This window comes from Opisthorchis viverrini, assembly GCF_000715545.1.
Source record: "Opisthorchis viverrini unplaced genomic scaffold opera_v5_165, whole genome shotgun sequence".
NCBI lineage: Eukaryota > Metazoa > Platyhelminthes > Trematoda > Opisthorchiida > Opisthorchiidae > Opisthorchis > Opisthorchis viverrini.
The window spans coordinates 417,700-445,273 of record NW_008751822.1 but is presented as its reverse complement, the minus strand read 5'-3'; the positions used below and the strand labels follow the sequence as shown (position 1 = coordinate 445,273).

The following is a 27,574-nucleotide window of genomic DNA, read 5'->3' as shown; positions in this document are numbered from 1 at the left end:
GATCAAGACTAAACTCGAAAATCTTTGGAACGATTAATACCGGCGCTCAATTGGTGAGAAAATTCGGTAATCAGGGACGGTCGGTTGTGAAAAATAACAACTTTCTCTTCGAAAGGGTGCATGATCTTGTGCTCACTTCTTCCATAATTTATCTTCGCCCTTAAAGAAGCATATATTGCGCGTTAGATCATCCCGTGGAAACACTAGACAGGAAATTCATACCTTAGGTCCTTTGCCAATCACTCCACCGGGAAGCATCTTAATCCCACCAGCAACCATACGAACGGCAGTGGGACCGGACTCAGGTGAAATGCCGGGTGCACTGAGCGGTCCGCAGGAGGGCGGGCCACGGTCTGAAAGGGAACACCAGAAGTGGAAATTAGAAGCTGGATAAAGTATGATTACCTACAGACCTAACGAGTAATTTATAGCAAACCTAAGAACCTGTGCTGTGTTCACAGACAGTAAACAGGGAGCGGCCACAGATTTTGACCATAAGACGCCAAAAAATGAAGAGTCAATATAAAATTCCCATTCTAAAGGACCCTAGGAACGACGTGCTTTTCAGTCGTACCCTGCGGAATTGAGATGGCTGTTCCACATGTACATACGCTCGGCGACAAAACCCAAACGCGTGAAAACTGACTAGGTATGGATGAAGTTATTACGAAATGCTGCAACACTGTCTTACAGAAATGTGAGGTCTGTAAGGTTGTTGCGCAAGGCAAAAGTGACAACTTCGATGCACCTAGCCTGGATAGGACACACACCAAACGATGGACGTGATAGTAACATTCGTCGTAGCTTGCTCACCATCAAGCTCAGTTTTGGCGGTTTTCCAGTTTGGCACGCAGTAAACTAAAGTGAAAGGGTACGGTCACTAAGTTGTAGTTTGAAAGGTGAGTTCCAGTGCTCAAACCTTGATCCTAGAGGTCATCCTGAACTAGCAAGATGCCAACGAACTCTAGTTCATATGACGACGAATAAGCGGGTTGAGTAACACAATACAGACTACTTCTGAGTGGATCGCTAAGCGTATAAGATCACCGAGAAAAACACCACAAAAGGAAAAGTTTGGGAGATAACGAAAGAATCCGGACAAACCACCAGGTGAAAATTAGTCGCAAAACCAAAGATAGATAGTAACCGGCGAGACAATAGGCAGACAGACTTTAGGCCGTCATTCATGTTCATCGAACAACAGACGTTTCCAGTCTATCTTACTTCCGCTGTAAATCTATGCCGGATGCATTCGCGCAAAACTATGAAATCAGGATCGACTGACGGGATACGGTCAGGTTGTTGAGAAAAGAACAATGTTACTAATGGAACAGAAACAACTCATTGGGCTCACAATAGAGAAGTCAGACGAAAAAACTGAATCACCTGATGGTTGTGGAAGACCTGGGGCGTATTGCGGATGGAAATGCTCTCTGATGGGTTGACCAGCAGGTCCACCAGCAGGAGTAGGAAGTCCTGAAGGATACGCTGGTGCGTTGCTACCGCTCAGTGGCTGTTGTGAGAGTTGTGCTGGGCCATTCAGTCCCATACCAGATGGATAGGGATGCGAAGGATAAGGAGGTTGCGAAGATGGGTACGGTAGTTGAGAATGGTACGATACGGGAAGTTGTGCATGAGGATATGGTCCGCCAGACAACTGTGGGATCGATCCTGTACTATTGGAGGAAGTTGCGCCCCCATGTTGAGGAGAGGGTGGATAACCAACAACGCGGTCTGCAGGACCAGTATAGAGTGGAGAAGGTCTTCCAGTAGCTGGAATGTTGAATAAGACAGTACACCACACGCTCAAGGTAAACAACAATCCGGCAAAAAACACGGGGCAAAGCGATATTCCTAGACAAAAGTTCAATGCTGAGGGTGGTCTGCAAAGCAACGTGTAAAGGAAATAAAGTGATTCTAGCATGCGCAGGAAATTATTAGGTCTTCGCGCTGGCTAGGATAGAAATTTCGTCTGATTAACAACTTGCGTCAGTGTGTGGAAACGCAGTCTCATTTCAGGGTAGAGTTATTCAAATAGCATGCAAGCGCTGACCTGGGAGCAAAGCGAGCAGATTAGTTGTCTTCACTGCGGTTAGTGTCAAAACTCAGAAACACTATCACAGCAGATGATTTGTTCAGCTTCTGTCTAAACAACCCTGAGGTTTGTCATGGTTGTACTAAGGTTGATTGTGACAGGAGACAATTTCCCAACGGGAATGGCTGTATCACAAGACCATTCTGAAGTCAATCAACCTGATAATGCTTTTTTCAAGCAGAGTGATACAACAGGTTAAAACATCCTTTCTTCTCCCTTACACAAAAATGAGCCGCTATTGTAATTCACGGATCTGGTAATGTCCAGCCGTATCCCACACCTCATTTTGGTGACAACCTGATTTCGATACCCCGTAAAACTAGTTGTGAACAGAGTAGTGTAATGCACATACCGAACTGCTGCTGTGACCCCACATTGTTCGAAAGTCCCGGATGTTGGGATTGTTGGTCCCAAGAAGAAGTAGCCGGCACCATAGGAGCTGGATAAGGAGTACCGTTTGTGGTGGCTGATAGGTTGTAGGCACCTGGTAAAAATCCTGGTTGCGAGGTTGGTCCACTGGTCGCAGCTCCAATTTGACTTACTGCTGGAGGAGGGGCAGCTGGAGGAGGCATCATCCCTGGACCACCCGGGCCTGTCTGAGGCAGAAACTGTCCCGGTGGACCTGCAGAACGAGGGGGGCCACCGGCCGTAACGCCTAGCGAGTGCATGGGGGAGGTCACGTGACGCATAGGGTGAGTGCCACCGGGATAGAATGCAGGCCCTCGACCACCAGCAAGGTAGTTGTTGGTGGTCGGTTGTTGTGTCGGTTGTCCTTGCATGTATGGTGGATATGGGTGTCGAGATACTGGAGGATTTTGGGATGGAATGCCATAGGGACGAGATGGAGGACCCACTTGGCCAGGCAATCGTTGCAACCCTGAGATGGAGGTAAAAGTGGGATCTAAAATGACTGATTGTGCTAGATGCGTCAGTTCGGTAATGCAACATTTCCAACAATAATAAAAGCAGAAGAGACGAAATGAAATAAAAGCCTTTGGTGAGGGCAGACAGTTAACAAAACAAACTAGTCTCAACACGGAATCCCTATTAGAAAATTGTGACTTACCACTAACGTTCATTGCAGGAGGTCCACCTACTGACTGTGCCGCCTGGGCTGGGACCGAGGCTGACGTATTAAAGGCAGGTTGTTGTGAGAAAGATGGGTATGACTGTGGTGTCCCCCTGGAAACGTTCGGTGACGAGTTCGGGGAAGAGATATTTGAAAAGTGAGGAGGTCCAGGATGGGGTGAAGAAGAATCCATCGAGACACTTGGACCGGAAGATAAAGAATCCGAGGTGACCGGTAGCAAATCAGTTGCATTTGGTAACATTTGCTCTTCGACATGCTCTCTGATCCCAGATCCGGAACTGTTTGCAGTCGGTGGCCGACCAGCCTTCAGAAGAAAGGATAGTACCGGTTTAGCACTGGTCTAGTAGCGATAAAAAACAAGAGGACAGCAGACCAATTTTACGAAAAAAAATAATTTCGTGCACTCGGGCCGCGAATAGTATCGTTTTCCACCGTATCGGTGCGTATGCAATTGTGGTATGTTTTATGGGCAATACATGGCAACATTAGTGCTGTAATTTGGATTCCGTGTTGTTCTCACTGGCTCGAGACCCAAGTAATCCAGTAGCACAATAATAGGCTAACTCGAGACACTTAGCCGAACGGGCACTGTTTCGTTAATCCCGGGGTAGCAGCAGTCCAGCCATCCGGCATACACATAGGTGATCGACCGAAGGATCTACTGTGGACGAAAGTTAGTAAACCACGTGTCATTATTTTCGGATGACAATGCTGAATGCAGCTTTTTCTCTCCGCTAGCCTACCTTTGAAATTCGGATACTCTAAAGAAAAATGCAGTGTATAATTATGTAGTCAGTTTCCGATAGAAGTAAACAGGACCATAACGACAGAAGTGAAACCGACAAGTAGGCCGATTTCTTTTATCTAGAACCTGACGCCATACATCTTACAAAAAACTACGCTGACGGAGGAAATGATCGGAAAGTATAGCACATGCATGTGATCGCCAATTATGCCGGCGACTATTACAATGAAGGGGATGATGTAAAAACATAAGAAGCAGCGGAAAGAAAAACATATGGTAGGGCAATTACATATCCGTGAGCAGTGAAGAGAATGTGGAGTTCCGAAACGGGATCCGTTGTTGGGAGCTAGTTCGGCTACGTTAGAGATAAAAAGCAATATAGGGTTGTTCGCTTCATCACTCAGAAGTAGTAGTACGAATCCATAAAAATATGACTGATTCTAGAGTCGGTTTCTCCAAAAAAAAAACATTTAAAATACGGGAAAAGCATGCTCGCTCCCCGTTTTGATCTAGATACTCTCAGCCTGATTGAAATCAGCGAGCACTTTTCGTTACATTGTCACTTTGTCTATATTGACTCATCCACTATGATACTCGTTCAGACGTAGCATCCGTGTCGGTGCCTAGCTGCCATGCCAACGGAAAGAGACGGGCCTGGGATATTGCCAGGTTTCCCAAGCCTACACAGGGGAAGTTGAGATGAAGAGGTCGGGTTCGTAGGCTGGCGGCTTAAGCACTAAGCTATTTCGAACTATCTCTCAACATGATACTGAGCGCCATCAAAGTGAAAACTCACTTCACTCAGCCGGGACGGGGGCCGTGACCCAGCTTCATCCTCAGCTTGTGCTGTAGCACATTCATTTGTACAATCTGCCTGAGCAATGGTGGAAGGTTCGCTGGATGGTTCACTGGACACCTTCATAGGCTGTGTGTCCCGAGACGCACTACGCGGTCTTGGTTGTTGTTGCTGCTGAGGTTGTTGTTGAAACGGGGACTGACCGTGATTGAGTTGTTGTGGTGATCCAAACGGACGGCCCTGTGGTGGCCAATTAGAGGACGGGGGATTACCGCTATTTCCACCGGCATGGACGGGAGAAGAAAGCTGGCTAGAGGGTGAAATCGCAGGGTTTTGTCCATGAATATTCATAGATCTGGAGGACGGACGGTCCATAAGCGAGGGACCACTAGTTGGAGGTGTTGAGGGTACTTTGGATGGTGCCGCTGCATTGGAGATAGGATACTCACTCGCTGATGTTTGGGATAAAGGCTGCTGGCGCAGTTGCTGTGTTGGTGTCTGGTAATACGGGTAAGCTGAGCTCGGTGGATAGCCAGGATAGGCAGTGCGACCGTAGGGATCAGGATAGCGAGGGTTCGGTGTGTTCATATAGGGATAGGAAGTTGTCTGAAAAAGAGTGGCAGAGTTGCCGATAAACGGGTTATGGGAACAATATTAATGTCCAAAGTATCTTAGGTACATATCGCAAGACGTTAAAATCTCTTGAAGAGATACTACTTCTGAGAGGTAAAGAAATCCCTGGACCAGTTTGTAACTCACACTGAAACTCCTCAAAGGCGGACAGTTCATTCCGAACGCCTAACCAGTAACAGCATTAGAACCTCGATCGTTTCGGTTAGTCGTCTGGGTCAGCACCATTCAAACCTAGATGCTGCAATACCTGTTTTATAAAATAAGACCTGCCACTCAGACGCTGTATGACGGAAGAATAGGAGAAATATGAAAAATGAGAGTACGCATGAAACAAATAAGCTCCTTTGCACGAGCTACAGAAGTACAGAAGTATACTGTAGTGGAAAAAAATTGAAAACAGAGACTATTAGGGGCTTGTAGCTGCACATGGAAAATTAGTAGCACAAGCTTCAAATAGGGATAAAAATGACCCAATGAGCCATATCATGCAAATTAACGGGTATCCGCTGCTCGTGACTTTGTAGAATGTGGGATCTTAGAATGAACAAACACATGCCATAGATTGGTCCCGTTCTCGACAACTCAGATCGTCGAAAAAAAGCAGTTGTTCAATAACATCTTCGATTCGGGTTGACACAGCATTTAGATGCTGTAGGGTTAAATGAGGTTCATAAATTAAGGTCGAAAACATAAAGCAGATAATAGGTTAACGGTTAAGAACAAGCGAGGGGATATACAGGCACCAGTGGCTATGCTCGAAGTTAGCGCAGGTGTCTAGTCACCGATGGAGGTCTGTGGTACTAGAACCACGAAGACGACATAAAGAATAATATTAAGTAGGAAAATAATCGATAAGTACACTCATTTGCAGATCAATCTGGTTCAAGTAGAACATAAGGTTGACGAAAACTCGGGCTCTGCGCCTACCTGATGAGCCTCAAGAAGGGCGAAACCTGTCGTGGGTTGTCGAAGAGTTTTCGGAAACCTTGTGAGTAGTTTCCTCTCTGAAAAAGGACAAGAATTCAACTGTAGCACCCTTTCGGTGCTTAGCTGCCAGGTTGCCCAAGCCTAGACAGGAAAACTCGAGAGACAGAGGTCGGGTTCGAACCACTACCCTTCTGTTCAGTAAATTCGCCCTCTAACCACTAAGTCATCTGGCCTCACATAAAGCAGAACAACTGAAAACTGCCTGTGAACATCGCAAACTTGGTCTCCAGGCCATGCTTTGTCCACCTCGCGTCTTTTTTCGGTCAGAACTGACTTCAGAAAACAACACGGACAAACGATCAATTACCTGGCGTACCAAAAATATGGCCGGAAAAACGTGATTGGCATCGCGCGATCGACTAAGTTGAGTACTGCTTTTAGATATAAAAAGGCAGCAGTTATTGGTCTAATGTACACATAGTGATGTCCTGCGGGTTGTCAGAGGGCAAAGACCTGATCGATGCATCTAAAACCTAAAGGAAACTCTGCTTGGTTTCCACAAGATTGTTCCTTATGAGGACTGGTGAGCCTACGCAGGATGACACCAGTTTGCATGTTAGGAACGACGGTCTCGCATTTCTCGTGCTTTTTTGAAGACCGGAACGGCATTGTTTAACTGCCTCCGTCGCCGTATGAATACCCAGGGCAGGGCTTTAGGCCTCCTCAAAAAAACTGATTTCGCATCGAACTTCGTCAATAGTTGGGGCTGAGCAATTGGTCACACTGAGATATTTGCAGTGCTTGCCGTCAATTTAGGCACAAGCTAGCCAAACGGCTTGCCCAAATGATCTGTCCATAATAGCAGATGAGACGTCGAAAGTACACAGCTCGATTTGCGTATGGTTCTGATAACTCGTCAGCTCACATTACTACGGAGGTTTATCCAATTACACATGTAAGATCAGTCACCAAACTGGGAAACAGTCGACTGAAGAGTCACATGGATGAGTTAGTTAGCCGTGACCTCTGGGTGTTGATAAGGCACAAGGGGCACTGGTCGGTGTGCTTACCTGGGGAGATATCGGTGTAGCGTACGGAATGGATCGTAAGAGTTCAAGCACTCAAATAGAGAACTGGAGAAGAAGAAGAAGAAGAAGAAGAAGAGAACTGACCACAAAGAGAATGCGTGATTGTATTGATCACTGCTGGTTTGACTGTCCTGCAAACGAACTGGAGAGCTGGAGCTGACATCATGATGGATGCCAACAGAATACGTTTTATTACCAGTTCCCAGGCCGGACGGAAGATGCACCTTTATCCACCGGTTGCCTTATCATTAGACCAGAACCCTCAGCCGTACAGCACTATCAGGAGGAATATATTGGCGTTTTTTGAAGTCAGTCCTCTAAGAAGTAGGATGAGTCATCTACTCGCAAACAAAGAACGGTTGTAGCAGGAGCTGCATTCTATTCATAGCTTTATAAAGTCTGCGCTTATGCCAGCATATCTGCGGATCACCTCTGAAAGAATCATTCTCAAACTCAGTGACCTGGAGCTTAAGCAGCAAAGTAATAAAGTTACGATCAATGGGACTTTCGGGGAAGCTGGCTTCTCCTGTAATGCTTTCAATTACTCTAGTTACTCGCTGCAGAGCATCTTTAGAGCGAATTTTGGCGGCCTTACTGACTAAACAGTAACCAAGCGATCACTTCAAGGGGACAAACTAATAGAGTTGGTACACCGCCCTGTTTAGCTTGATTTTCCGCGGTGGAATAGCGGTAGCTGGGGTGTGTTTACCGCTTATTATCTGGTTAGCTACTGGTCCGTTCGCCGAGCTTGGCAACCTGTTTTCTAACGTCCCGCCACCATTCGAGGAAACATAACCAAACAGCTAACGATGGTGAAGATAAAAGAAACCTTTTAAAAATTGTGCAAATGTATGCACGAAAAACAGGAACTACCCAGCCAACCACGCCCTTATGTCTCCTAAATCAACACAGTAGAAGAAAAACGACGTTAAGGTGGCAGGCGCGCCACACAGGATTAGGCGTCAATCAGTTATTGACACAAGCTCCATATTCAGTAGAAATCCCGCTCATTCATTAGAGTCTACCAAACTTTTATCCGTCGTGCGCTGTTTCGTGGACACGAAATACTGCCCAGTTGGGTCAGAGATTAGCGATCATTGTTATGGTTTGGCGAAACCAGCCACATAAACAGCGGTATAAAATACAGAGGTTCACCAGGTACTCCCTGAACAAGATGGCAGCTTTTTAAAGGCCAAAAACCATATTAGTATCCGAGGTGGTCTTCATTGAACCAGAATTTAAAGCAAGGCTATCAACTAATATGGACGTGTCAGTTTGGTCTTCAACACATCCACAGTATCCGACGGATGCAACAAGACGGGGCTGATCACTCAGCGCGAGCAATTTGCAAGTCGCGTTGAAGTACAAGGAGCGTTTGGATATTTCCTCATCATCAACAGCTTCAACGAAAAAATATCCTGGTATCCGGTATCTGTATAACGTTCGTGACCAGTCCGTACCTTTGTGGGCATCGATCAATCTCGCAGTGAAATCAGGTCTGCCAAATAACAAAGACAGATTCGTTGGCCTTATCAAAGATGGAAGATATTCAGCTGAAACCTCTTTAGTATCGCAGAATCATGCGGTAACACTGCTTGTCATTTACGTATCGTTCACAGAAATGTAAAATTACTAGGGGCAGCAACAAAGTCAGCAACGAGAGTGAGCGATACCAAGTTGTTAAATATGGCTACTGAATTTTCAAGCGACGAAATGGAGATTTCACCAAAATTTGCAATAGACGGAACACCACACAAATTTGATGGACTGACTAAGAGACAGTGCACGCGCGCGAACGCACGTTCTCGCAACGTGCAATGCGCAATCACACAAACGAGAGAGCCGGTATGTCGCGCGTAGCTGCATCCAGACACAGCTTGAATGAGCGTCGGACTGACATGTGAACGGGGCTGAACGCTTGTGTATCGACCCACAAAACAAGAACAGTAAGCTAGTTGCAGTCCCCAAAGCAAATGAATAAGCAGACAACGCCAGAGCTTAAAGCAAACATACCATTTTTGTCCCACAGCACTAAGGAATACTAGTACGAAACGTGTCGATTCTCCCGTACTAAAAATCAGTTCTATTGTTTAATGCAGTGCGGAAGATGGCATAGTTAGCCTACATATCTGAACGCCGACTACAACAGTAAAGTTGGAATTTCGTTGGGAAAAAACGAGTGTCAAGCACCCATCACCATAACTGACCACCGATGATCGAAAATATGCAAACGACTGGGCCAGTACAATATGAGATGCTGGACAAATTAATCAACAAGTAATCACTAAATAACAAAAGTTCCGTTCTCCCAACATCAAGGCGCGAATGAGCCGGCCCAACCAATATGACTTTTGACACAAAGATAAGGTTTGTGAAACACCTGGGCGCGCCTCGGGTTTCCTTCCACAGGTACCACGTCTGATTTCCACCCGAATTATTACTTCCTGGGATCTAATAACGCACCGTGTACACGCTACGCCAATGTGAGTCCGACGTGCCATTGTCGTACGTCCGCTTTCTTCCTACCATAATTTTCACACATTCTAAAAATTCAGAGAGAATTTTGCTTGCAAGAGGCCTGTTCAGAAAAGGAAAAGTGGTAACTCTCCTCCAAGTGCCAATGAAGAGAAGGTGGTTCCAAGACAGCGAGACTTCCTGTTCCCCAAGTTATTCCCATTGAAGGAGATGACGTACCCCAAATATTAGAACCTCCGGGAGAGTGGCTTAAGAGTTCAAGTAGATGTGCTCATTGTGTGGAAGACTAGGTATTGACCAGTCAATGGATATGTGACAGGTCGCGTCAAGTACCCAAATAAAATGTCTTATACGTCAATCAATACAGCTGAACCCGTGCTGGATAACAATTCAGGTATGCTGGGGGATTCTGCTCCACGCAGTGACAGCTGTCGATCAGCACCAATCACGTTTGCAAATATCCACCATGCTTCCTTCTGGTGACATGGCAGCTATGCAGAAAAATTGTTCAGCTGAACGATGGATATGTGACAGGTCGCGTCAAGTACCCAAATAAAATGTCTTATACGTCAATCAATACAGCTGAACCCGTGCTGGATAACAATTCAGGTATGCTGGGGGATTCTGCTCCACGCAGTGACAGCTGTCGATCAGCACCAATCACGTTTGCAAATATCCACCATGCTTCCTTCTGGTGACATGGCAGCTATGCAGAAAAATTGTTACAGCTGAACGATCATCAGTTTTCTATTTTTATGGAAGGAGGAAGATAGCAAGATATTCTGTTCATATTAGCGTGTTGATGTCATTGATCAGCTTCTTCGGCGAGTCAGGACTTCGCGCAGCACGATCGACTGCATTTCTTTACCCACAATTCGGTCCCTGATTAGCGATCCCTGTGGCCAGAAGGACCAAAAAATGTAAATAACTCAATGCAACCCAGGAATTTCTAGCACCAGAAAGAACTTAAATTACAAAATAAAGACCGGTCGTCGCCAAAGTGACTGCTAACGCCGACGGTAAGTCCACCTGATAATCCACCAAATGTCCTCCCAGTGACATCATACGGTCTAATAACCGCCAAATATGACAGCTAGACCACTTATTCATTCATTCACCTCAAGTGAATCACCAGAAATACATTTACCTGTCGGCTTTATCCATAGTTGACCCCCGTTGGATTGTATGAGCAAAGTTTGAAGTTATGGGGTTCAACACTTCCCTTCCCAAGAGAATGCGACTCCAAAAGGAGTGCTAACGGTCAAAGGCCAGGATTAATCACTAAACAACTGCAAAACCATTGCCCACAACTATACCTCAATCACCAATTTAACACCTAAAATCTCGAATGAGGACATTAACGTCACAGCTACATCATTCCACGACCAGGTACAGTGACTTGATCACCGTAAACAATATTTCGTAGCTTTTTGGACAACTGTGCACGCTAAGGTGCAAAGTGAATTCCAATGTAAATTTGATCAGTGATATCGATTTGAAAATAACGCCCAAGCTTCATGTGCTACCTGAGACGCTTGAATGCTTACATAATCTCCAGAAATCCCAAGTCACTACAGTTATGGATAGGAACAAAGAAACGCTTGCCATAGACCATGCAAAATTTTAGCCAGAGAAAGTTAAGGGTAAACGCTGGACCACTGTGAAGATTCATTCGGAAGAACGCAAGAGTGAAGTACATAAGATTTCGAGAAGCTCTGGAATAATCACTAGGCCTCGTTTCAGAGCCAGGCAGCAAAAATGGGCTTACAATAACTCCATCTTTTCACCAACTTTACTCAGCACAGATCCCAGAACATAAATGACAGATTAGCATTTTGTGACCTTCGGGAGGAAAATCTCTGTAGCAAAAAATCACTCAAATGTAGCATCCTTTCGGCGCCTAACTGCCATACCCATGAAAACAAACACGAGGGCTGGGATACCGCCAAGTTACCCAAGCCCAGAAAGGATGCGTCAGGATGCTGAGGTTGGGTTCGAACCACGGACATTGTGGTCCGTAAACTGACGCCTTAACCACTGAGAAGGGAGATTTTCGACTTTAAAAAGTGTTAAATAATTTTCCGGTGAACGAGATTTTAGAGAAGTAAAAAAAGTTCAATGTGACTGGGTTTTACCCTCAGAAGTATGCCTAAGACAAACACTGGAGCTTACGCGGTCCCCTAGTTCATGCTTTCTTTTCATCACCTCAGAAACCATCTGCTGAATACAGCGGTATCAGATTGCAGGAATAACTCATCATAGAAAATTTTCTTAAGCACACTACCCAAGCAGACCTCATCAACCAGGGTGTAAGAAAGTAATCACCCGATGAGCGAGCACGGGCTGACACATTATATGGAGCTTTGTTGCTGAAGATGAATAGTCCAAAGTTAGTTTTCAACTACTCGGGCAGAGTTACGGATTAGGAACCTCCGTGGGATTCGTGGACGTATTTAGGTAAAGAAGTCTTTGTTGCTGGTGGACTTTTAGACGCATGCTTAGATACACAACACATACACGAAAAACGATAGTTACCCGCAAACTGGTGGATAAACAGTTCAGAAACACTTCACGATGGAAAGCGGACCAGCAACGTATTCGTTATAAACGTTCAGCTCCGGAAAATGATTCTGAAGTCATGTTAAAGAAGCACGGTTTTTACATGCAGATATTCTTGCAGTGTTGTGCAATTCGTGTTTCGATAGGCAATTGGCCATATCTCAATGTAAAAAGTGAAAAACCGAGGCCATCATTGTTTCAAAAATCGTCGCACAGGCGTTCGCAGGTTTTTGAATCAGGGCAACTAGAAAGGAAGTAAGGGTAACGCTACTGGAAACTGGTAGAAGTCGATGGCACTGTTTAATTGTAGTATAGTCCTTTTTTCAGCAATTGATGGACATCACTGGAAGCACTCACTGGAGGCTTCATAGTGGCAAGTAGCAGGTCTAATACATTCATTAAAGCAGAGATGCACTGAATGGAGAGGGGATTTCAGTGGATCACCAGGTTCAAAGGTTACTAGTATAGGAGTAATTCTAATACTTCATCAGTCGATAATACGGGATTTTTCTAAATCACCGAACAATGACGGAGAGGGACAGAAAATTCTCTATTATAACACATTAACACTAATGCGGGCCCTTATTCGAGATTTCCGTCAGTTTGAAACTAAATCATTCTGGGATAGCGCCGTTCGTCACGTGTTTGAACCCGGTAGTGGCGCGTATGTATCCAAACGAATGGCATTATAACCTTCTTGGGCAAGCCTTGCCGACGGAAATGTGTCTGATGAAATCAGTGCAAGAATCTCATAGGCTCGAATTACATTTGTTAATTTGCATCACTTATGGCGCCAAAAAGGCATAGCACTAGACCTTAAGCTACGCGTGTACCAGGCTACAATAAGAACTGAGTTGTTGTACCGCTGTGATACGTGGCCTCTGCGGACAGAGGATGTGAGGCCTCTTTAGGCTTTCAAGCACCGATGCCTCAGAAGCGTTGCTGGCTTTGGGCTGCGTCAACGGATTAGTAACGAGGTGATTAGAAAACGGGTATTTGGTTGAGTAGTAGGCAGTTCAATCGCGGAAAGCATCCAGCACCACCAACCGAGGTGGCTCGGGCATGTGTTAAACATGCCCATACAACGTCATGACGTTTGTTGATAAATCTGACTTCGCAACTAGATTTGCTGCTCTAATGCAACATTCCCCAGAGTATTAATCAATATCCCTGCCAAATTTGTGGTCAGGTGCTTTTTCTCACTTATTCAAGTGTCCCGTTGGACATTTCGGCAGTTTTTCGTGGCACGATGCATCGGTAATAATACTTCTGTTGTAGTTCCAAAACTCATTGATTTCCAGTGTACAACTCATAGTCCATGGCAGCTAGCAATTCACACACTGGAACCCTCCGTCCGGGTACGTGATAGTTTTCTATAGTTGAACCGTTACTCATGATTGATCTATCAGTGTCATCATGCCTATGCACTCTGAAGTAGTCGTAGACAAATAAGTTACAGCAGTTTACTATATATTACTGAGGCGAGTCTAAAATTTTGTACTACTTCTCAGCCTACTGTTTGGCTAAGTAAGTCAGTAAACTTTCAACTTGCCAGATCCTCTGAGGCGCCACTTTCTCCGTTGTCAAAGAGATGATAATTTTGACACACGTGGGCGTAGTTCTAAGGTCACAATCCCGACATTTTGCAACACAAGCTTCATTCACCTCAGGCTTTATCCAAAGTGGATTGTAATCCTACTACGGCAGATTGGTAGTGTATGTGAAAATTACTCTGACATGGAGGGCAACTTGTTTTTCGTCTTCCAAGGTTTGACCGCTGGGGTCATTGTAGTACAAAATTTTTTTTATCTCGTGAATGCTGGCTCCGCCCAATGATGTCTGCTACGGGAGCAAACTTGTTCTCGCATTCCACAGACAACCTTCAACGAGTATTTTGGATAAAATGAAAATTAGACTCATACCATCGTGTGACCTGAACACTGTTCTCCAAAATTATGTGGATGTCGAGATAATCGGGTATTCTGATTAAGAAATGAAGACAGTTCTCCGCAAACAAACTAAACTGAAGCTGACCGAACACAACACTAACTCCTATCTTGAAAATACTGAGTAGGATTTCATTGTCTGCAGAAGTGGCGCGAGATGGCTCAGTGGTTAGAGCATGAATTTACTGACCGGAGGGTCCGTGGTTCGAACCGGTCTCTGCCTCCTTGTCTAGGCTGGGGCAACCTGGCAGTATCCCGGCCCTTATCCTTCCTTTTGGTAGCATGGCGATCAGGCACCGAAAGGATGCTAGAGCTGAGCGACTTTGCAGAAGACTCAAAATTTTGGTCTGACGGTGACGGGTTGATCATGGAAAGCTTCTTTGTATCTCTCCCGTTTCATCCTTACTCGGAGTCTTCAGTAGTCAAGGGCCTTCAAATCTCGGCCGCACCAAAGCATATCTCAGTAATCAATATTTTTTGTTACATTTGATTATTCATTCAACGGGTCAAGAAGGTTTCTGATCAGTCCTTCCAATTTTGGTCTAAATTAGAGGCTTCATGCATTTTCTTAGTTTGCGGTGACATAAACTTCGTTGGTGTATATTTTATGACGCCACTTGGTAATCTTTAGGTAGAGATTAAGCTAGTCTTGATTATGTTTTTACTAGCAACCGTGCTGTGTATGCCCGTAGACAATGCTGACCACTGCGTCATCTGAGTTTTCCCTAAGGTCCACTTCATAATGGACTGTCAAACAATAACCTATGCGCTAAAACGCGAAGTTCGAATGCGTGTTTTTACCATGCGCTCCCTTGCCCATTTCCGATATGCGGTCAAGACCCTGGACTTAACTGTTCTTGAAAATGAGAACCATAGCAACGCGTTTTCCCATTACTCGGAGTTGTTTGTGTATAACTGTGTGTGAACTCAGGTCGTCTCACTTTATCTTCGCTCAGGAAACTCAGGCGACGCAAAGAAAAAATCTACGGAGCATTGGGTAATACTGTGAATAGTTCATGCTCCAGATGTATCCAGATTGAATGCCACTTGCGTGAGCTTCCCCTTACTATCTAGTAATTTTTGCCAGACCACAAAGCGCCTTTTCGGTTCGAAAAAGAAACATACGACTGCGACAGATCTCATCGAAATCAGCGAGGCTCCATTATCATCACCATCATCATCAAAGACGGTGGCAACATCAGTGCTGATACTGATGCTTCACTGCCTTACAACTATGAGGTTTGTTTAATTATATTTAAAGCCTTAGAGTGAAAAAAGAGAGTGGGTGAGGGAAGGAACCTAGTGCTGGTCTATGTCAAGCGTCCTGAGGTGCCTACACCTACAAGCGCTCAATCAGACAATCTGGAAAGAAACTGACAGCACGAACGCCACTGCCATCGATTCTCTGCCATTCCTTGCAACGTCTCCAGCCAAGCACAGGTTGGGCCACGGGAACTCCATCCTGGAAGGCCTACAACACCAACAACACCCAAACTCTTCGTTACCTCTTTCACACCTTTCTGCCAAGTCAAACGTTGTCCGCTTCGTAGTTTGCGCCATTCTGAAGGAGGTACGGAGGATCTGGCAAGTTGAAAGTTTACTGACTTACTTAGCCAAACAGTAGGCTGAGAAGTAGTACAAAATTTTAGACTCGCCTCAGTAATATATAGTAAACTGCTGTAACTTATTTGTCTACGACTACTTCAGAGTGCATAGGCATGATGACACTGATAGATCAATCATGAGTAACGGTTCAACTATAGAAAACTATCACGTACCCGGACGGAGGGTTCCAGTGTGTGAATTGCTAGCTGCCATGGACTATGAGTTGTACACTGGAAATCAATGAGTTTTGGAACTACAACAGAAGTATTATTACCGATGCATCGTGCCACGAAAAACTGCCGAAATGTCCAACGGGACACTTGAATAAGTGAGAAAAAGCACCTGACCACAAATTTGGCAGGGATATCGATTGACAGTGATAAGTGAAAGGTTACTGAGACACTCGCAAAATCATGGATAAGAGAAAATCCTACGTTCTAAAGCCTCCGAATATCGAATGGAAGGGAGCGTTCCCTGGACAACCCAATTAAAACACTAACCTCGGTCCGTAGATAAATGTCAGGAAGTAGAACTGAACACTTTATCACAGTGTATTCACATTACACTAAAAAATCGAAGATGTTCAAGACAATGATATACGAGGATGGCAGCTCGGTCATCACATTAGCCAAGCAAACCGTTGCAGTCACGTCAAGGGAAATCCCAGTAGGCATGGGAGTGCAGTGTTGCGTGGGATTAGAAAGTGATTATTTAGCCCAACATCACAAGGAACATCGCAGATTAGTTCTCCGATCGCTTTGATGCTCGAAGAACATTGTACCTCAAAGTTCAGTCCGCACAGGAATCGATGAAAAATCGAAACATTGCCCAGCGACAAATCGAACAACCGTGTTCCAAAGCCTTCCGAAACAATGACTTCTCGATGAGTTCCGATTGAGCGAACCACAGAGTTTGTTCATTCTGATTTAAAAAGTTGCCACCGTAATTCGTGGTGGTCTTTCACAGCTTGAGAACTAGCTTCGAGCCAATATTTCTTTGTGTGATGTGTGCCCGTACAAAAAACATCTATTATAGCAAACATGGCTGTACTTAATTCTACGATGAAAGCTGTTTCCCGAGTAGCAACTATTTTTAGGATGCTTGTATGATTCCGAGAAAAATTGTGCGGTTTCGTCACTAGCTAACATCGATTATAGACTGAACCGGATGCGCTACAAACCAACTAGAGATGCGACGCGGTTGCTTAAAAACAGCGAACGAAGTGAAAAAATGGATGAGTTTTAAACCATTGCGAAACTCGTGTATTTTGCCTTGAAGGAATAATTGGGACCTCGTAGAATGAGTTGCATATTTATATCTGGAAAAACTCAATGAAGACCATTGTCATCTCCAGCAACTTTGATGCACGACCTGCTGTAGTGATGTTGGTAACGTGTAATTAGTCGAGCTAAGTCGAGATTATTAGTAAGGTGTATCCTATTTCATACAGATGTTACTCGGGTTACACCTCGGTTCCAAACGGCTGACATTGCTTCGTGATCGCACAGCACCTAAACCCACATTACTAGAAATCAAACGTTAGCTCGACATACCTCATCGGTTAGGATGTGATCCTACCGACCAGGTCCGAAGTTCCGAACAACCCCCTGGCATCCCGACTGCTCCTGAATATGCCTAGGCAGCTTAGTAGTATCTCAGCAATGCCCCCCTTGGGTGGCATGGCAGATAGATACCAAAAGTATGTTGCAGCTGAAGGATTTTTACGTACTTGTTGCAAATAAAACATAGGTAAACCCTTTGGTTAGTTGGCTAGATATTATTCGATACAACTGGCATGAAAATCTTTTCCTGATGAATCTTCACGGAACCCCAACAGAAGAATCTGCTCAAGCCATGGGGAACAGGCCTATATCTCACATTCAAACCGTGCCCACCGAAGAGAAAAGTAGAACCGATTTGTGTCACGCAATCGATGAGCTCGTTCAACTAAATTAGCCCTGATCCACTTTCCAGAGCGAAACTTTACTGCCTGAGCTTAGTGAACAGTGCTAGCATCACTGTGCAAGAGAATCAAGAGTAATATAAAGTGTAAAAAAACGAACTTTGGACGGACTCATGAATACGGTACATTGTAATACTCAAATCATACACCGACCACCAGACTTCCTACCACACTCGAGGCGTGTTACCAGCAAGATCTCCAATGCGTCACATGGCGTGGTAGTCGGGCTTGAGTGCTGCAATGATCCTCGCGGGTTACAGCGGCTGGAACGCCGTTCCACGAGGTCCAACCGTGCCAGGAATGACAAAAGGTAGTAGTCACACCAAGAGCAGCAAGACCCCGTACTATGAGTAATCGTGCTATGAGGCGGTCTGGGGGTAAAGTTGTACTGTCCTCTGCGGTAGGAGTGTGAAGGCACTAAGGCGCTTACCCCAGACGACTAGCATGTCCATATTCATGGAAGCAGCGATGCTAACCTCCTCAGGAAAACAAGGGTTAGGAGAGGTCAGCCCCAAAAACCGCAATCCCCGATCGCCCAAAGATTGACCATGAGCGCGTCGCATTATTCAATACGGTCTGCTGGCTATTCACAATAAACAAAATAACACCCTTTTAAATCCACGAAATCCTTTCTATATAGAAGCTTTCAACGTCCGTACTCTAAGTCAAGTCGGCGAGATGGTTCAAGTAGTTACAGCGCGAATTTACTGACCGGAAGTTCATGGTTCGAACCCGACCTCTGCCTCTCGAATTCCCCTGACTAGGTTTGGGCAACCTGGCAGTATACCAGCACACGGGGTTCCCTCTAGTGGCATGGCAGTTAGGCACCGAAGGGATGCTACAGCTGAACGATGTCAAACTGGCAAAATGGTAATGCTCGCTGAAACCTTGTACTCCCTTAAAATTGATGAATGCTGTGTCCCACATATACAAGACCCAAGCGTGGTTATGCATCTTCCAAGGACGAACTCAGCTCTCTCACATTTCCCCCTTCGTGTATCCGGTGATCCATAAGCGATGATTCGTTGAATATATGGTGTGGGAGATGCACTCAGCCCCAGAGCTGAACGCGCTTTGCTGGATTGGATTCCAGTGAACAGTCGCATTTGCGCCGTCCGTTATCCACCTCTCGATATAAAAAGCGGTGCCTGATTGTGGTGTCCACTCATGCCCCAACGGACTGTAGTTCTGATGCTGAGAAGGATACGTTGTACCGAGAGTTATCCAAGCTCATTCGTCAAGCAAGAAGCACTGACAATGTGAGCCCTGAAGGCGATACGAATGCCTGAACACCTTGGGATCACAATTAGGTGGTCGATTCGGAGTCGACGCTCGTCGCACGGACGACCAAGAGCGACTCCTCCAGTTATTTGCTGGTCACAAACTGTTTCTAGCCAATGAGAACTTTTAGCATAAACGTTCGCATCGCGTATCCTGGCGGTCACCAACTGCAATTCAACAGGACCCAGTTGGATCACGTGGCCATCAGCCACCGATGGAGAGCTACAGTTCGGGACTGCCGTTCCTTCTGAATCCGATCACGCCATGGTGCGTGCACGCCTCAAGCCGTCGTTAGTCAGCAAGAAGCATGCCAAGCCATCATTTTCGGAAAACCACCATAGCTCAACGGTATCGATCTGACCTAGCCGAAAAACTCTGCGTAGTAATTCAATACTGAACTGTCAGTGAGCATGTGGATGAAGCGCGGCAAAATGTTAAAGTAGCTATGCTAGCGGCATTCAGTGCTGTCTTTCCGACTTTTCCAACTCCGTTGCAAGACCACTGGATATCGTCGAGATCGCTAGTGATCACCGGGAAATCCCTACCAGCAGGCAACGAGTACAACGGCACACAAATCCCTCGAACGACAAATAGCGAAGAGCCACAGGAGAGACATAGGGCTCTGGTAGACATCAAAGGTTCGGGAGATGGAGAAGGCTTCAAATAGCGAAAACAGCTCAGCCCTATGCCATTTGATACGATGGACTGGTCCTAAGAAAGCAATAGTCAGTGAAACGATGACCGGAAAAGATGGCTAATTAGTTCGCCCGAAAAAAAGTTAATTGGAAGGATGGGCCGGATACTTCGAAAGTCAGTTCAGCTGGCCTCCTGCAATACAATCTGTGGAGATAGTGCATACGGGTGAACGGAATGTAAATCATGATCGCCCATCGGAAGATATACCGTACTAAAACGTGAGAAGGTATCAAGACCAGACAGTCTGTATCCAGACCCCTTCAAAGAAGACGAGTAATCCCTGATGACCAAAACTAATTGGTGTGATATGGAGTGAGAAAATGCCTGCAGAATGGGGCATTCCTATCTTCAAAAAGGGTACATGGACGCTGTGTCAAGTCCACCGTGGCATCAGCCTGGTAGCTGTGGCATCGAAGGGGCTCTCTGGTCTTATTCGTCGAGGGTTGAATAAGATCCGCGAAAACCAACCTGGATTTTGTCCTGCGAGAGGATGGATAGATCACATCTTCACCCTCCGACAGATTCTGGAACAGCGATACTGCTTCCAGCGCCCAACAATGGTTGTCTTCCTAGATCTGAAAGCTGCCTTTGACTCTGTAGACCGTCAGGCATTAAGGCAGCGTCCATGAGGCAAAGGTGTTCCCCAGAAATTCTTGACCCTCCTTAAGGCGCTGCACATCAACTCCCGAAGCATAGGTTGCGCTGGCTTGGCCACGTGCTCCGTATGCCACTGTATAGAGTTCCTCGAATAGTCATTTCCGCACAATCGCATAAATGGTGGAAACGAGCCAGGTAGGGTTAAGCAATGACTTGACAGCGAATTAAGGAGGCCAGTACCACCAAACTCAGCTGTGCTGACTATTGATGCCTCCCTGGATCGGGACCCCGAAACGGGTCACGGGTTAGAGACATTGTCAGGCTTGGCCAAGTCGCGTCCTCAATGGCATACGTGCATCCAAGCTATTGTCCTTAATGCATAGCTCCCCTTCCAATCTCCCTAGTTAAAAGTGCACTGAGAGACCTGTATTTACGCACCAATTCATCGGCTGCCACATCCAACGTGCAGCCACCTAACCCACCTCCCCAGATCATAGGTGGACGAAATTCTGGCAGCTACAAACACTGTACGATAGGTATGCGGCTCTTACAGCTGACTGTGATGATGATGCATCATCGAAATGAATAAATCCAAAAGAAATCTTCGAGTGCACGCACATATCAACCGGATAAAGAAGGCATCTTCTTACCAGCAAAGCAAAGGTCAAACTCCACCCGCACTAAGCTAGCCCTAAGTTAACAGTATCCCGTGGTTTTTAATCGTAAAATTAAATACGCAATTGTCAGCAAGATAGCAGCCGAATCCATAAACTACAAAATATTCACTCTGCTTCCACAGGTGGCATGAATACGCCAAAGTACTACGCTCTCGACAAAGAGTAAGTTCTGCTTTGTACTCTGTCGCATACAGGACGTCGCAGGGTCACACACCAAGGGGTGTCGGGTTTGAACCACGGATCTTCGGGTTAGCAAATTCGTGCTCCAACCACTGAGCCGTCTCGCCATGTACGCCGTGTACGACTAGCTTGAAAGATAATCAGAGCACACCTGTTTCATGACAAATACATCCAACAGGACCGTTGTTGTTGAGCTCTAAAAGGTTGGATGCTTACTCGTTATCAATTCTTACATCGGCGTGCCAACGTCAAATGACTGCAGTTCATTTATAGAAAGCCTTACTTAGAAAATTATCATGAGATGAGGAAAACGACCTATAGTTGGCTCGTCATCAGAAGTACAATGTGCGTACACCACCAAATACTTGCGATAAGAACAGAAAGCGACAAAGGCGTCATTAGCGTCGACTGGCATCTATATCAATCCAAGTAGTAGTGTAGATCAGACGCCATTTTGAAAACTGCGTCACATCAACAGCAACTGGACCTTTCGTAGTAGCAGTAATTGTTACGGTAGACGACAACACGCTATGCACAACGTATGACCACAACTTGTAGCGCTACATATGCTTCTTGATTGAAGTCAGTGCTGTACAAGTATTATCATTAGTCGCAGACCAGGCCTATGTTGTACAGTGGTTACAGCAGCTACAGTTTCGTTCACCAATGGTCCGAGTGAGAAGGGCGGTAGCTACGTGTTGGAAACAGTAGCTGCTTTAATTAACGCGTGAAGCTAGGAGTACCAGTGGGCTTTACATTCAATAGATTGGGAGGACAATTAATGTATTGAAGGCAACAAATTGGATGCATGCGTAACACTGAGCGCGCGGACGGATCATGTATGTCAATGTCTTTAGCCGTCTTGGGGTCTCCATCCATATAGACGACAATAACCAGCCCCCTTAATTTGCCGGTAACAGATTTCATAACTCGCTGTCAAACCATTGCTTGAACCTAACTTGCTCATTTCTGGCCTTTGCGTTGGTGTGCAAAATGCGCACTTCCAGAAAATCAGTCGACTACTATAGGGAACACGTGACCAAGCCACCACAACCTAAGGAGAGTGATCAGTTCACCTATTGTGGATTATTTATTCGTTTTGAAAACTGCTCGATGTACCTAAGCATTACTGATCCGGGATTCCCACCAAATTTCGGCAATGCTAGGAAGACACGGATGGTCACAGACTGAAGGCGTCCTCAGCTACTAAAGGCCAGGTTTCTGACCAGATAACAGTATCCAGCGCACTGTTATATTGTACACTCTACCAATGACAGATAAGCTGTTCCGTCTGCGCCATAATTGATGGAGGTTGGCAAAAGTTGCTCTGACCATCCTGACGAATGGAATCATCGTCTTTGGATAGACTATCAGGACTGATACAGCTGACCTGATGGACAATTTTGTGTACTACCTCAGTCAGTCCACTAGCAAGCATGAGTTTCGGGTTCGGGTTTAGCAATGCTACACCTTACACATGTGAGGCGCACATAAGCCGTGATGTAAAACCCTTAGATATTTATGACCGTTTGCATTTCCGCGTGCGTCAGACCCGAAGAGAGCTATGCCGTCTGCGTGCTCGGAGCGAACGCCCTGGGCATTAGAGGCCTCGAGGGAATCTTCCATGGTCATATCGATGACGAATTTTGAGAGAATAGGTGAGAGAGAAGCCTTGTCTGACTCCACTTGATGTGGCGGATTCACAAGATGGCTTGCCACAGGCCATCACGAGTGGTCATTCGGTCATATCAGGGAAGATGGCAGACAGCTCTGAACGTCACCAAAATAGCCCTTCTTGAGTGCTACCATACTTCATCCACATGCTTATTATCAGTACTGTGTCCTGTCGTAGAGAGTAGGTGAGACAGTTCAGGTTAATACCGCTGAGCTACGATGTTTCGTAGACGGTGGATTAGCGCGTTTCTTTCTGACTTGCGGGGATCTGAAAGAAATCGAACTGACAAGCGACTTGTCAAGTTGTGTGCGGCACTCTTGAATCGTGTCTCTCACTCGGCTGCTGACAGTAACGGGATCTAACTGGATCCAAAGTTGATTTATTACATAATGTGAACGTCTGGGCTGAGGATTCGTGCTGACCAGAAAGGGCCTATCGTTAGCACACAACTGGGCGAACATCTTTCCGTTGATTGTTGGACGAGGATTGACAGCAAATCGACCATCCAGATATGATTCCGAAAAGCTCAGCTCCAAGCTTTCATATCACTCGCAAGGATGAAACTGTCATTACTTCTTGGTTGGTGAATCGGTCCGGGTAAGTCGCGGTATTCTTAGCGTTGAAACAGTGGTCCGTTTGGGCATAAGCTGGCACAACAAACAGGCTCCGGTTTTTATGTCAATTGCCACTTAGTTTGATAACAGAGCAGCGCAGAGACGACTGTTCAGAGGAAGCCAGTTCTGCAAAGCCTACTCTGGCCTGGGGCTGGATGCAGCTCCCACACCACATATCCCACCAATTTCTTTCTCTGAATTACCAAACTTTCATGGCACAGTATGACAGGCCGGTGGAAGCCTTGTCCTTTGTGCCGCATTCCGTTTGGCGTAGCGAATGGCGTTGCCTGTTTTCAACGTACAATAAATCATTGTATTGGAAAGATAAATGCTGCTGATGTATTCGCGTACGTAGATAACGTCACAAGTTTCGTAAAAATCAAACATAAACATGGCCATAACCTTGAGCTATCTCTCAAAACAGCTTAGAAATACGGAATTTCATACCACGATGTGAATGCAATACAACCTCTAGTGAAATTTGTCTTCTGGGCTTCCAGTTCGCTAACGGAAATATCAAACGAATATCAAGCGAATGCAAACTATTCGCTGAACACAACATAGTGGGGATGTTCGCTCATCATTCACAGTGAATCTTCTCATTCTCTGACAAGACATGTTACCCAGCAGATAAGATAACAAGATATAGCCCATTCTGGAAAACGCTCACACTTTGTTCGACAAACTCAAGAAAAAAGCAAGTTCACCAAGCTTTCCCCGCGACAAAAAAGTGGCCAAGAATCTTACCTTCCAACGGAAACAACGGTCTAACGATCAGGTGGGACGTCTTAGTGGAACTCTGCGGAGAATTATGTCTGACGCTAAAAACAAGCAATTTTCCTATAACAGACTGAAAATGACTCTAATCGATGCCCTCAACTTTCGTGCACAGCTACGAATTATACAAGCGAATGTTCTAGCATACTTGCCATTCGACAAGTGGTATTTCACTGACAGCCTAGGTGTCTCCGGAATTTTTAGCCGGCAAAGATATGACAGCCCATCAAAGTATGACCTACTTGTGAGAGTCGGAATTGTGATGCGCCAACCACAGTATGCTCATCTTGCGTGGACAGTAAGAACCTGTTTGCCCCTGTCGATTAACTAAGAAACATCATCACAGAGGCAGACGGAAGTGTCTGCTTGGGCGTCAGTCCACAGACCCAGCATGCACATTTGGATGCCTAACAACCCAATGGAACTTCAGCTTGAATAATCTACGCGACTGCTTCACTATATTGGTTCAGAAACAGTTTATGAACAAATCGTTGTTTGTAGCACCCGCAAGAGCCCGAGTTCAGCCTTTTAGCAGAAAAAGCATTGATTTGCTACTGAAATTGCAATATTTACACTTGTTTCAGTTTTGCACTTCGGGCATTCTTAAGTGAACCGTGCTTTGTTCTACGGCTCGATTTGTGAGTGTTCTAACTCTTTCGGACCAGAAACGATCGGAAGTGGGAAGCGTTGTTTATCACTCGGAGACTTCCTCCCTCAAAGGGCATTTTATCTTTTGATCCTTGCTTCGAGTAGCCGACGCACACGATGTATGCGACCATTCAATTTTTCATCACAAATTCACTCCTAGTAGATAGGATTGAATGGTTTTCGGGTAGCAAGTAAAAGATACCGTCAGAAAGTGAACCCAGTCAACGAGAATAGTACTTCAATCGACTGACGCAAAAATACGAAAAAGTGAACAGTGAGGCCCAGCTGTATCGTCGAGGGGGGGAAGGAATATTGTTTTCTGGATACCATTACGAGACCTTCATGATTCACTTCTTAGACTCTTATTGAGTATGTTAACGATATTTTGACTGAAGTGCTTCAATAAATGTGTCACAGACGCTCGCGCCTCCGTACAACCGCTGTACGACTGAACCCCATGAGGTAACAATCGGATAAATATCAAAACTGCAAGTTGGCCAGTCAAACAGCTTCACGGGCCCGAGCATAATCCAGTTGTCCGTGGTGGATGCAACACTGCCTTTTCCTGTCTACTCGTGGTAGCGACTGTCAATAGTGAGTATCCCTATGTTTAAATGTACGTGACAGGGTCACAGCAGCTGGTCGGTATCGACTTCCAGACAAACTAATCAACAGGCTTAGGGCGGCTAGCCACACATGGCTCCTATGAACTGAACGGTGCTGCTGAATGATAATGTAAGCTGTTTACCACCTGGTGTTACAGGTGTGTGTGTGCGAGTGCACACCGTCCCAAAGTAGGTAGGATCTTTTGACCCACAAGATAAGCGCTCCCCAGTATTTTCCCGTTTCCGTGAGTAACATCAAGGGCTACACAGAATGCTATCCTTCACAAGCATAATAAAAGTGTATAGCTCTTCTTGAATGCAGTACCTTCTGAAACATATTAGCTAGCTCTTATACTGATGTGAATACCTAGGATACCATTCTATCCTGTTTTGCATCAAGTAAAACTCCTTGCACGCGGAAGAAAATCCTACAACATGGCACAGAACCAATCGCGGTAGAGTGCATCTTAAACCGCCAGGCTTATTTTTTTTCTGTTGTGCGATGGAGTTGCATTGTGTCAAGATCAATCCGTTGACCGGTGGGGGACCATATTTGGTTCACACTGAGTTTCGTTATTTGGGTGGCTCATCATCATCATCGCAAGCATGACATCCGTGTTCAACACCGATGATTCACTGCCGTACAACCATGATTGATTTGAAAGCCTTATTGCAAAGAAAAGAGTAAAGGTGGACGAGGAAGGGACTTGGAGCTAGCTTACCACAATCACTCCTAGATGCCTATACCTCCAGATACTCACTCAGGCGATCTGGATAGAAACTGACAAGAACGCCACTGACATCGGTTGGCAGCCATAACTTGTAGTGTCCCCAACCAGGCACAGTGAGGATCACGCGGTCCCACTCCTGGAAGGCCAGTAGCACCGACAACACCCAAGAGTTTCATGATCTCATTCATACTCGTCTGCCAAGTCAAGGGTTGGATACCTCTCTTTTTAAGCCACTCTAAATTGGACATGGAAAACAGCACTTTCTTCGGCAAACGATGGTTCGGCATACGCAGCACATGTCCCAACCGACTCAGCTTCTGGTGCTGGACACATTCTTCAATGAAAGTACCCGCTAAACAACCGAAAACGCGCTTTCTAACTGCCGCATTACGGATTCGCCGACACCAACTCACACGAGCCATGGTTCTGAGACAACGATTGTCGAACACCTGAAGACGCCTCAGTTCCGCTTCTCGAATAGGCCAAGTCTCACGGCCATACAACAAAACAGCCCGTACTGTAGCTTGATACATACGTCCCATCAGATTTAGGGATAAACCAATCTGACGCCATAGGTGTCGCAAGTTAGCAAAAGCGGGCCGAGCCCTGCAGATTCGTGCGTTCACCTCATCTGTCACACTACAATCAGAACTAATACAACTTCCAAGATACGTAAAACGCTCCACAACTTCCAGTACCTCTCCCTGGATCGTAAGTGGCGTGTTCAGTGACTGCATGTCCACGAGCATAGCCTTACACTTTGTAGGTGCAAAGTGCATACCAAAGGACGGGATGACTTTGGTCCGTTCATCCAAGAATACTTGCGCCTTCTCCTCCTCCTCGAACATGAGAACGATATCGTCTGCATATTCCAGATCGACAAGGTTTTCTTCACAGGCTATTTGAACACCAGGTTTTGAAGACCCTACAGCGTTCGTCTCATTATTTCATCGATCACGAAGTTGAAAAGGAATGGAATAGGGTGGCTCAACCCACAGCCTATCCGATTCCAGAAAATCTTGCCTGATCGCTGTAAGCGGTCTACAGAGCTTACACTAAGATTGCTTAGGAGACATCAGAGCAGCATATCCACCCTCTACGAACCTTACAAACGAGCGTTGTGTGCGTAAATTTAGCTCAACAGTCCGTAAAAGTGGTAATGTACTAGAAT

The 27,574-nt window shown here is 45.6% G+C and overlaps 1 protein-coding gene across 1 annotated transcript in view; it reads right to left on the bottom strand.

Annotated features, from left to right (window-relative positions):
• The window catches only part of T265_07301 (hypothetical protein), a gene marked incomplete at both ends in the record, with an annotated part of 45,037 nt that overhangs the window by 11,581 nt on the left and 5,882 nt on the right, over positions 1-27,574 (bottom strand). Inside the window, 7 exons of the mRNA XM_009172788.1 lie at positions 223-353; positions 1,387-1,773; positions 2,448-2,996; positions 3,162-3,525; positions 4,727-5,332; positions 15,860-15,935; positions 26,434-27,328. Coding sequence (XP_009171052.1) covers positions 223-353; positions 1,387-1,773; positions 2,448-2,996; positions 3,162-3,525; positions 4,727-5,332; positions 15,860-15,935; positions 26,434-27,328 — 3,008 coding nt within the window. The remainder of the gene's footprint in view (positions 1-222; positions 354-1,386; positions 1,774-2,447; positions 2,997-3,161; positions 3,526-4,726; positions 5,333-15,859; positions 15,936-26,433; positions 27,329-27,574) is intronic.